This window comes from Telopea speciosissima, chromosome 7 (genome assembly GCF_018873765.1).
Source record: "Telopea speciosissima isolate NSW1024214 ecotype Mountain lineage chromosome 7, Tspe_v1, whole genome shotgun sequence".
Classification (NCBI taxonomy): domain Eukaryota; kingdom Viridiplantae; phylum Streptophyta; class Magnoliopsida; order Proteales; family Proteaceae; genus Telopea; species Telopea speciosissima.
In genome coordinates this window covers 8,476,221-8,488,468 of record NC_057922.1, presented here as the reverse complement: position 1 = coordinate 8,488,468, position 12,248 = coordinate 8,476,221, and the positions used below count along the sequence as shown (strand labels likewise).

Sequence of the window (12,248 nt, the reverse complement as noted above, 5' to 3'; positions counted from 1 at the left end):
CCCTTTAACTTATCAAGAAATGGAAATATCATCTGATGTTATATTTTGGAAAAAGGCAATAAAAAATGAGTTGGATTCCATTGTAGAAAACCACACTTGGAAAGTGGCAAATCTTCCACCTGGTGCCAAAGTGTTGGATACAAGTGGATTTTTAGGAACAAGTTTAGACCGGAAGGATCTCTTGATAAATCCTTTCTTGTGTTCACCAGACAAATATCGGTGCCAGATCTAGCTCATCCAAGTTGGATTAGGCGCTACCAACGTCGGTCTTGGTGCATCAAATGCTAGATAAAGAGAAAATGGCATCGGGTCTCTCAGAACCTCCCTTTCTCTTTTAAATGGTCGATGTTGACTGACTTGCAATCGACATCAACAACTCCTCCTGAGTGTCAGTTAGCGTGCATCCGGTGCCGATAACGGCTGTTTGTTTGTATCTTGTCTTATAGAGACACCCACTTTGGGACTTCCTTGGACAAGCACTTCGAAGAGCTTCTTTCCTCCATAAACAAGAGACATTTTTGGCTTTTCCAATGATCATTTAAGTAGTCCTAGCTCCCTTTCTCTCTCTCTCACAGCTTTTGGTTCCATTTACTGGTTTTTGAGAGTCTTGTCTTCCTTATTCTGTTGGTTAATTGATCATAGTGTGAGAGTGCCTCGAAGTGGCCCAACAAGTGAGTGCAAAAACTATTGGAGGGCTTGAGGGGTTGTTTCATCTTGGGGGATTGATTCCCAAGAACACTCTTGCACTATAGATGGTGAATACAATTTCAAGGATAGTCACTGGTGGCACGACTCAGCCCCATCTTCACGTAGAGGTTCATTTGAAGCAAGTTGCAATAAGACATAGTTAGGGTTCAAGTTTAAGTGTTTTTCAAGTGGAGTACTACCATCATCATTGAGTTTTATTATTTAAGATCATATTATTATACTAGTCTCTCAAATCTTCATTTGTTGTTTTATTTTACTACAATAAATAAACAGGAAAAAAAATTATGAGTAGGAGAGTTTGCATATTATGGAGCAAGTATAGGAGAGTGACAGGAATTAACCCCCATTATTAAAAGTCCTAGCATGTTGTTGGTCCCCATGTTTATGCTACTATAAAAAATGGACCAAGTTTTCTTACGCCCATCGTAATTATAGGCCAAGAATAAAAATTGATCGACCGCATTGACTTTAAACGGATACGAGTGGATATCACAAAAGTATTTCGGGGAAAATACTAAAACTTTGTAGGAGTTTATGAACCCTAGGATGGTGTGGTGAACTTTCCCATGCAGTGAAGAAAAACTTTGTCCATAATAATTTAGTTGATTCTAAATTGATTAAGGAATTAAAATCTACAAGCTCATTAGCATAGCATAGCCTTTATTATACAGAAATACATAATTTATTCAAAAGTCCTTGCAAATTGTTGGAAAAAATGTTTTGGAGGCTGTTATTCACTATCCATAGTCAGTTTTTATCCAACGTCATTCCAAAATTTTTAACAATCATTAATATAAAAAAGAACTCTATTTGATCACATGGTTCATATTACTCTTATGTATAGACACAAAAATACATGAAAGTACCATACTACCTCATAAAAATGAGAAAATCCCATCCAGAACGATGGTTGTATGCACACTCCCATTCGCTAATGTGCACGTACAGCCTCTAGAGGCCCAGCAGCGTTCTCTCGCCCTAATGAATATTGGATCGAAAGCCACTGATATAAGAGTATCGGCTGATGTCGGTGGTACACGTCGGACCAGTAGCTGACAGAGTTAAATACATATCGGGTCGTCGGATGATCCAAACCCGTTTTTGAAACCGCTTGGGTCATGGAGGTGATCCGGGTTCGAATACATGTTGCAGAGTACCTAGGCACCTCGGGATCTTTCGATATGCTTTAATTGCTAAATTACTTTCATAAAATGGACGCAGGATTAAAGTATTTTAATGCCTTAGCTGTAAATGAACGTGCCCAAGCTGCCAAGCACCTTTCCCCATTACCATGATCCGCTGTACCGCACCGCATAAAGATTCAATGGATCAGATATCTCCCATAAATCACCGTAGAATCAACAGTGATGACGAAAATGAGAAGAATAGGGCCCACCACATCTCACCACACAAACCTCCAAGATCTTACTTCATTCAGACTCTTTCAAAAGTCAAACTTCTTAATTAATCAATCAACTAATGGAATTTTTATTTTTTATTTTTAACATGGAAGTGAGGAGATCGAGACCGATGGATTGACCTTGTCGCTGGTTCTCATAATGCAAACAAGTGAAAGTGTAAAACGCGTACTTTGAATGAAAGGTATTTTTCCACCACCGACTGTCGTTTACGTTCTTTTTCCCCTACTCCACGCCCGACTCCAGTTATTGGCCTTGACAAGTGAAAAGTTGCAATTGCATCAAAACCAAACGTCACCATAGAATTGATTTGGTAGGAGAAAGGTTGCTTTCGTCTATGATGATGATTAGCATATTAGGTTAAAATATCTCTGATTGGGTTAAAAATGGGTCCTACTACTACAACGTATTCGTTTTCGGAACAAACCATCTGTGTCGTATCGGTTCAAGGAATCACTCATCTTGTCGCTCCCTGGCCACCAATCCTCCACCAAAGTGGTATTTGGTAGGGTTAGGGTCCTTTGCGTTACTCTAAACCTTGAAATTCTTGTATCAATCTCTATAATTGACATCAAGAAAGTCAAGTGGCGCCTAAATTTTGGCATAGGTCGGCCCCACTGTTCTCTAATTAAGTGTTAATTTTAAAACTAAATTGAGTATTGTTTGCTTAAAAACTAGAATTGTTTCATTTGCTAATTCTAATTAAGGATAAAGAACGTTAACTGGTCGCTTGATTAGTGTGGTTCCTGCATCTAGATAAACTAATGCCTTTATCTGTGAAAAGACTGTCCAGTCCCCAATGAAATTGAGAATTACATCCAAACCAATGCCTTTATGCGTAGTTTCATTGGCTACCATGCTATTGCAGGGGTTACACAACCGATTAGTGTTCACCTATCCTTCTAACTAATTGCACGAGTAACAAAATGTAATACACGTGGTGAACCATAAAATTGAGACGTAGCTTGAAATTTAGGTTGTGTTTGGTATGATTCATTCTTCTTGCATCGAAAGTCTATGTAGCCACTCAGCCATTCGTGTAGTCTCCTAGATTTGGGCCTTTAATTTGCAGTGTCATGCCAACTTAGGAACTGCACTTTATATCTTTTGAGGATCAAAGTCCAGCTCCTTCTGTTAAAGAATTGCGTCCTCTGACTTTGTCAAGTTCTAAAGGTACATCTTATATAAGCATATTAATGAATTAAGAATAGATCTTGGGTTTATAACACATTCTAAAACTCGATTGTTCTCTATAATAACACTTCAGAATGTGTTCTAGACTCATAATCTACCCTGAAAATGCATATTAAACATAACTTTAATATATAAGAAATTTGAATAGTTGTTTACCAATTTTTTTTTTTTAAATAGTTCTTAAAAAAATTGATTAAAATGTCCTTTCAAATGCTTCTTTAGTCCCCCATTCACCCTTCATGCGACCTGTCTTACAGCCCAATGATCAGCTCAAGTGGTTGAACCTAATGTCTTATAGAACAAAGGTTGAAAAGGCTGACCCGATTATGGAATGAGTCAAACCGGAATGGGTTCATCAGAAAACCAGGGTTGTCTAAATCCAACCAATTGGTTTGCTCACGGTTGGAGATATTAGATTTTAATCACAGAAGATAATCAGAAGTGCACCCTGTTTAAGAGGGTCAATTTCAGCTCGAAAAATAGAAATAGACCAAACAGATTTGTAGCAGAGATCAGTACAGTTGAAGGCCATGGAACTTAAGAGATTGAGCTATGGTTTTCTAACCACCCACGAAGGCTAGGTTTTCATGTATAACTAAGAGGTTCAATTTTCGTGACAAGCAAACCAAAGGTTTAACTCATACAAAAAAAATGGGAAAAAAAATTCAACTTTAATTTATTCAATTGTTTAATAATTTATATTAATAGGTTGCTGTATTAAGTTGACAATAAACCGTAACGAGCGTATTACTAGTAATAAATAATTGTTTCAAAGCATATTGCGAGTGTCTTGGATCTACAACCATGTGACTGTAGAGGGCACTCTGAGTGTCTTCCTATCGTACATTAGCTTGTCACATGTAGGCGGTGTGTCTATCCCTCTCTCGCGTACATACCCTACTAGTCCGATGAAGTCTTGATCAATTTTTGATCAACTTAAGTTAGAATTGGATCCAAGGTTTCAAGAATCGGAGTCAGTCGATCCTAATTTTGGTTGGTTCTAGCTCATTTAATATTGTACGAAAAAACTCTAGAAGACTTTACAACACCAATTCTAGGGTGATCTAGGCTAATTCACCTGATTTCGATCTTAATCGATTGTGCTTTTAAATCCTGATTGGATCGAAATTAGTTAACACTAATCTTAATGCCCAATTTTGAGTTTTAAAACCTTGACAAAGAGTATAGAGTATTTAATGATACTTTCATATTAACCATGTCCTACCCCCATCCAATGAGGAATAGCAATTTAAATCATGTTATTAGTAACAATATTAAGTCACATCGGACCATTTTTACCTTTAAATTTGGATAAAAAGTGGATTTTTTTAAACCAAAATACCTTCAAATTAAACCGTTGGTATAATATCAATATCGATATCTTGTTATCCACAATACCAATATATATTCATAGATACGATATCATACTTAATACCATGAACAGCGGAACTCTTCCTACATGATCGTGCAAAACAGCTCCTTGTCTTTGTTCCACTTGGTTGTATGATCTTTACACAGGCATCTACGCCAATGGAAAAAGTACATCTGGACATCTACCCAGGAGGCAGAAGCATCATTTCAGGATCCCTATGAAAAGGCGTAGGAAACAGCACAAGTAGAGATCTTTATCCCTTGAACATATCATTTTCAATTATTGTATAGCAACATGGGAGGTGGGCCTCTTTAAGCGGTGAGCTTGACCCCTTTAGAATGAGACGTAAGGCAACCAAATGACACCTACTGTAGTGCCCTTTACGGAGGTCACGTGGTATTACTAAATCCACCTATTCATAGTCTCTCTCTTCTTCTCTACTTAAATCACGGCCTGCTTGTGGTTGTCCGGTTGTTTCCCCCTCTCTCTCCTCTATTAACATAATCATATTCATTAATTAGTTAATTAATAAAATACTAATTAAAAGTGAGCTTCCTCTGCTATATCTCCTCCTCTCCTTCTCTTCTCAGCGGCTATCTTTACGCATAGAAGAAGCAAAGAACACGACGAAGCTTTGCGTTCTTCCTCTGCAAATCTTAGGCGATTTTGTGGCACTTGGGTGATTTCTATCGGTTCCCAAGCTTAATTCTTTCCAAGCAATGCCATCTCATTGATCTTTCTCCAGGTATATCCTCATTCAGCTCTGGTTTTGACAGTCTCTTTAATGTGTTTTTTTTTTGTTGTTTTGATTTTGAGCTCAATGGATGAGCCTATTCGTTTGTCTCCTTGGTTTTTGGATGAAATGTTGGTGGAGGTGTTTTTGGTTTGTCGGAGTTTGAGGCAGATGCCGCAGATCCAGTAGTTTTGAGGTCTTAAATTCGCTTTCCTTCTAAATTTCTGTCGGTATTTATTATTTTTAACGGGAAGTTGTATTTAAATAACTCTTTCGTATGATGAATTGTTGTTGATTTGGATTTTTCGGCTTGATAAATGAGTATTATTGTGGGATTTAATGTAGATCTGGACTGATCCAAGGTTGTTGAGGTGGTTTATGATACTGAATCTTTTGTTTCTTTCTTAAAAATTCATGCTGTGATCCACAATGTAAATGAACTATTTGTTTTTATGTATTAATATCTCCGTGTAATAAACATACGGTTATTGACATTGATCTGGTTGGTTTAACCTTCTTTAAATTTTACGCTCTGATTTTTGATATTTCAGATGTAATATAGTATTCTCTGTTTTTCTTGCATTAGTTGGATCCTGGTTATTCTCTTTGTTATTGGTGCAATTGATCTGTTTTAGCTCTTTACTGTTTAGATCCAATATTTTTATGCCTTTTTCTGTTTGGGTTCATGATGCTCTTGTTTCAGAATGCTGATTTAGATATGTTCATGAGATCCTCTGTTGGAGATCTCAGATCTTTTAATGCTTGTCATGGATCTCTGTCGGCTTTAGTATTTTGAAATACTCTAGTTTCTTGCTCAATTATTAAAGTGCTGCACAGGAATGCATTCTTTTATGGATGGTTACCTAGTGCATCTTTTTTGTTAGATCCGCTGAATTGGGAATTCAGTGGGCATGGAGGATGGTTTTCGTGGTCAACCCTGATTTTTCTGTTTTTGCCTGCCTTAGGTGTATCAATTTGAGGGACATTTATATGTAAAAGATGGCATTTGGAAAATATAGTAGAGTGGATGGCCGGAGGTCATCCACTTCCTACTGTTCAACAGTTACTCTTGTCGTGTTTGTTGCTCTTTGCCTGGTTGGAGTTTGGATGATGACATCCTCTTCCGTAGTTCCTGCTCAAAATGTGGACTTGTCTAATCAGGAGAGCAAAAGCGAAGACATAAAAATTGAAGACACAAAAAGTGATGTAAAACAACAAGTGACTGAGAATGCTCGACAATTTGAAGATAATCCCGGTGATTTACCTGAGGATGCAACGAAAGGAGACAGTGACACCCACACTGCCCAAGATGAAAGCACCTCGGATGTTAAAGAGAACACGAGCCAATCTGACCAGACGACAGGGAATAATGTCAAGGAAAACCAAGAAGAGAAAACTGACGAAAGTGATAAGAAAAAATATGAATCAGAAGAAGCATCCAAAACTAAGTCTGAAAATGGTGGGGATGGAAAAAATGAAAGTGGAGAATCAAAGCAAGGTGATGGAGAGTCAAATCCTGAAGGAGGAGAAACAAAAACAGAAGGTGGTGAATCGAAGACTGATGGACAGGAAGAATCAAAGGAGAGCTCAGAAGAGAAAAAAGTGGACTCCACTGAGAATGAGAATAAACCAGAAACAAACGAGAGCTCAGGTGAAACTAAGCAGGAGGATACGGTGAACGATAAGATAGAGGAGAAAACTGAGACAAATCAAGGTAAGGGATCTGAGCAAAGCTCTAATGAGAACGAGAAATCTGAGACCAATCAAGACAAAGTTTCAGAGCAAAACAATGAAGACAAAGTATCAGAGCAAACCAATCAAGACAAAGTATCAGATCAAAGCTCTGATGAGAACAAGTCAGATGACCAGGCAAAGAACCAGGCCTCGAATGAAGTATTTCCTGATGGGGCGCAGTCAGAGATCCTAAAGGAGACTACCACTCAAAATGGTGCGTTCTCAACTCAAGCTGTTGAGTCAAAGAATGAGAAGGAAGCTCAGCAATCTTCTTCACCTAAGGACCAAAAAGAACAAGGTGGATACAGCTGGAAAGTCTGTAATGTCACTGCTGGCCCAGATTACATTCCTTGCTTAGACAATTGGGAAGCTATTAAGCATCTTCGGACTACTAAGCACTATGAACATCGAGAAAGGCACTGCCCTGAGGAAGCCCCCACTTGCGTTGTTCCTCTACCTCAGGGATACAAGCGTTCAATTCAGTGGCCTACAAGCAGGGAAAAGGTACATTACCTTTGTTATTTATGCATGAAAGTATTTCTGTCAGTGTTTTCTTTAGATAGGATAACGATGTTCTTGTGCATTTCTGGCAGATATGGTACTACAATGTTCCCCATGTCAAGCTTGCAGAGGTGAAGGGGCATCAGAATTGGGTGAAACTTACAGGAGAGTATCTTACTTTTCCAGGTGGTGGAACTCAATTTAAGCATGGCGCTCTTCATTACATAGATTTCATTCAGGACGTAAGCACTTATTCCTCTATACTCTTGAACTGTTTTTTCGTCCCATTCTCATTCGGCAATCAGCATATTGTTTGTGTTAAACACTTGAAATGACACTTTATTGCTTTATTCTCCATACTTGTTTAGTGACTCTTTTTTTTGTTGGCATAGCTTTATTCTCTTTTGGTAATCACTTCATTGGTTACAAGGAGAGGCTGTTTTACGGTTTCAGCATACATGTGGTTGCATACATGCATTCAAGAACAAGGGTGGCCATTTTTGCTGTTATGACATAAAAAGCTGAGGGGTTGTGGGGGGGGGGGGGGGAGGAAGCTTTAAATGAACCAAGAATTTCTAGTTTCTGTGAGGAAGGCTAAAGCAAACCAAGAATTTCTAGTAGTACCTAGCTATTATTCTGAGTCATTTGTTGTTATATAGGACAATACTGGGATTTATTTTATGTTGAGTCTTGTGTTTGCCTTGAATTTTTTCCCTGCTTCAATCCATGTAAGTTTTGGCTTTGTGCATCTCCTTCTGGACCATTCAAACCATGCCAGTCAGTTTTTCCTTACCACTGGCAAGTCAAATTTTTCTATATACATTCTTAAAGCCATTTCATTTGGCTTAAGTTATTTTATCACCTTTGATTTTGTTGCATTCCAATCCACTTATTTCTGGCTTTGTACAACAATGACAACATAATCTTATCCCCCAACTAAATGGGGCCGGCTAATTATCACCTTATATTTTGTTACATTCCAATCCACTTAATTTTGGCTGTCTTTCCCATTTGTGCTGTACATTCATTGCAGCAGCATCCTCATTTCAATTACTCATTGCATCCACATATTTTCTTATTGGTCTCCCAGATTTCTTCGATGTGAGAATACCGTCGTACAAATCTTTGGTACCCTGGTCACCCACTTTCACTAGTTTTTCTTTGATGGAGTTTTTTTCCCAATGTGCTTGCTGCTACCTACTATGGACCATGATAACTGATTTGATTCAATGATTTCTATTCAATCTTGTCTTACAAAAATCTGTGTAACATGTATATCTATAATCATCACTGCAGTCTGTACCTGACATAGCATGGGGAAAACGCTCCCGTGTTATATTGGATGTTGGATGTGGGGTGGCCAGCTTTGGGGGATTTCTCTTCGACAGAGATGTTCTTACCATGTCTCTTGCTCCCAAGGATGAACATGAAGCGCAAGTGCAATTTGCGCTTGAACGGGGAATCCCTGCAATTTCAGCTGTGATGGGAACCCTGAGACTACCCTTCCCTGGTAGGGTGTTTGATGTTGTCCATTGTGCACGCTGTAGGGTACCTTGGCATATTGAAGGTATTTCCTACTTCAAACCTCACCCCCCGGGTGCATGTGTGTGCGTGAATATGTGATGTCAAGCATGCTGTTTTGCTCTGGGTCAATGACTGAGGTAATAATGCAGGGGGTAAGCTTCTTTTGGAGCTAAATCGTGTTTTGCGACCTGGTGGTTACTTCGTGTGGTCTGCTACTCCAGTGTACCAAAAACTCCCTGAAGATGTGGAAATTTGGGAAGGTTGATTATGTCTTTAACTGTTCTGTGATTTGCTTTGTGAGAGAAGTGGTCATTTTGATCCTAATATTTTTTGTGTGGATATTTATGACAGCCATGAAGACGTTAACAAAGTCAATGTGCTGGCAGCTGATTACAATTAAAAAGGATAAAATTAACCAAGTTGGTGCAGCAATATATCAGAAACCTAGTTCAAATGAGTGCTATGAGAAAAGAGCACAAAATGATCCTCCACTTTGTCAAACCTCTGATGACCCAAATGCAGCTTGGTAGCTTATTCTTTTTATAGAAGGATTAAATTCATCTCAACTAATTAAATTACTTCTCTTCGATTTTAAACTTCCCTTTATAATGGTTTTTACCTTTGTCCATCGGTGTGTGCAGGAATGTGCCATTGCAGGCATGCATGCACCAAGTCCCTGTAGATCCATTAGAGCGTGGGTCTCAATGGCCAGAGCAATGGCCTCCAAGGCTGGAGAAACCACCATACTGGTTGAAGAGTTCTCAGGTTGGAGTTTATGGTAAAGCAGCTCCAGAAGATTTCACCACAGACTATGATCATTGGAAACATGTTGTAAACAAATCATATCTGAATGGGATGGGAATCAGCTGGTCATCAGTGAGGAATGTCATGGATATGAGAGCCGTTTATGGAGGGTAAGCAAAATTTTTTTTCGTAATACTCTGGGTAGCACTTATTTCTCTTTCTCTGAAACAACATGAAACACTCCCCCCAACTCCCACCACCCACTCCCCCCCCCCCCCAAAAAAAAAGAAAAAGAAAAAGAAAAGAAAGGTAGGTTCCTGTGACATCAGCTCTTGCCAGTTGAAGTACTGTTTCTCATGACTTAATTATGCTTTTGAATTGCCGTCCAGTTTTGCTGCGGCTCTTCGAGATATGAAAGTGTGGGTCATGAATGTGGTTCCTGTTGATTCTCCTGATACACTTCCCATCATATATGAGAGGGGTCTATTTGGGATGTATCATGACTGGTGTGAATCGTTCAGCACCTATCCAAGATCTTATGACCTTCTCCATGCAGATCATCTCTTTTCTAAGCTCAAAAAGAGGTCTGAAATCTTCTCCTTTATGTGTTATTGACAATTAAGAGTGTCTGCTGAAGGGAATTCCATAATCATATAAGTTTCATCTTTGTATGCTCTGTGATCTGCAGGTGTAACTTAGTAGCTGTGATAGCTGAGGTTGATCGGATACTCAGGCCTGAAGGGAAACTGATTGTTCGTGACAATATTGAGATCATCGGTGAGGTCGAGAACATGGTTAAGTCCATGCACTGGGAGATCCGTTTGACTTACTCTAAGGACAAGGAAGGCTTGCTTTGTGTCCAGAAATCTTTCTGGCGGCCAACAGAGGTGGAGACAATCATGTCGGCTATTGCTTAAACATTGCACGGCTAACTTTCCCTCAAAACATTCCAAGGGACCAGGTTGCCGGGATTAGATATTCTTTGTTAGTGTTGTTTGTTCGTAACTTCAGTTTTTTGATAATTGTAATTCCCCTCAAATCCCTTCACGCATTGTATCATTTATGATGTTGTTTGTTCCACTGAACCCCTCAATTTTCTTCATCTTTTTGTATCCTGGGTTTTGTTTCTCCTTTAAGGGAGGAGGGGTCCTCGAGTTTTGACTGTAAAATCATAGTCATATTATTAGAGATACCTATGGAAATCAATTCAAGCTTGCAAGTGTAAATCCCTCGAGTTATAAATTGCTTCTGGTATTTACCCTTTATAGTAGAATTTTGAATCTTTATTATATATGCAATGTTTCTGTCATCGGATCACAATAACTAGAACTGAAACTTGCACAATTGAAGACAACTGCTAGCGCAGTTGGTTGGTGCCATGCCTGTAGAACTTGTTTTAGAACTCAAGTGTAGTCATGGATCACCAAAACTTTTGCTTCATTCGGTAAACTGTGGTGTGATTGATTAGCTTCTCATTTGCATCTGGGTGAAGGTCATCTGTAGGAGAATTCAGACCTCAATTTTGTAGGGGAAGATCATTTCATTCTCTGGTCATTGCCTATAACTGCTTAAAATCCCTCTAAATTTGGAGACACCCCTTCAAATTTGAGATACCTTTTGCCAGATTCACTGCAATCTTTTCTATTTCTTTCCCTCCTATACATCCTGATTGAATCTGTTTATTGAACTTAAGGGCTTATGACAACTTTTGTGTATGTATTTCTGGAGTAGTTTAATCTAAACTACCATATTAAGGGAAGTGGATTCCCACTTTCCCCCTTGGGGAGGGGAGCATTGTGAGCAAATCAAGTCTTTTTTGTCCCCCATCTGACAATAAAAATCTTCTGACCATAAAAATTCTGAAGTCTACGTTTCATCGTACAACACCAAGAGTCATCTTTCTTTTACATTTGAGGCAAACATTTATTAACGAGATGGATGCATGGTCCTATGTCACATGGATCCACACATGTACTGCCATGTGGGTTTTTTTGAAAGTTCTTGAACATGAACAAAATGATTCATTTATAGGCAGTGATAAGAAAACAGGTCCTTTGAATTTTGACAAAAAAAAGAAAAAAGGGATCCTTGTGCACTTTAGCTACAACATAATTTACAAAGGGAGAATGTTCTCTATGTCGCAGCGTAGTCTGTGCCTAGACACATGGACCTACCACTCAACTGGCAGAATAGTCATTACGTCCACATAGAGAACATTCTCCTTTTTTTTTAATATACAATAAATGTTTCTGAAGATAATTGGAAAGAGTTTTTAGACAATAGCGTACTAATAGGAGAAAATTTTTTTACACCTTGGGAA

General features: G+C 38.7%; 1 protein-coding gene across 2 annotated transcripts; it reads left to right on the top strand.

Moving 5' to 3' along the window:
- The first annotated feature begins 5,324 nt into the window (after positions 1 to 5,324).
- On the top strand, positions 5,325 to 11,154 carry LOC122666857 (probable methyltransferase PMT26). 2 transcript variants are annotated; one of them, XM_043862952.1, is made up of 10 exons: positions 5,325 to 5,437; positions 6,391 to 7,122; positions 7,270 to 7,663; positions 7,753 to 7,902; positions 8,957 to 9,227; positions 9,334 to 9,444; positions 9,536 to 9,710; positions 9,826 to 10,098; positions 10,318 to 10,512; positions 10,617 to 11,154. In XM_043862952.1, the coding sequence occupies exons 2-10, from the start codon at positions 6,425 to 6,427 to the stop codon at positions 10,843 to 10,845; spliced, it is 2,496 nt and encodes an 831-aa protein (XP_043718887.1). In that variant the 5' UTR covers positions 5,325 to 5,437; positions 6,391 to 6,424; the 3' UTR covers positions 10,846 to 11,154. The 2 variants fall into 2 exon arrangements, with proteins under 2 accessions (XP_043718887.1, XP_043718886.1); XM_043862951.1 differs by having other exon boundaries at positions 6,391 to 7,181; positions 7,236 to 7,663.
- The last annotated feature ends 1,094 nt before the right edge of the window (positions 11,155 to 12,248 follow it).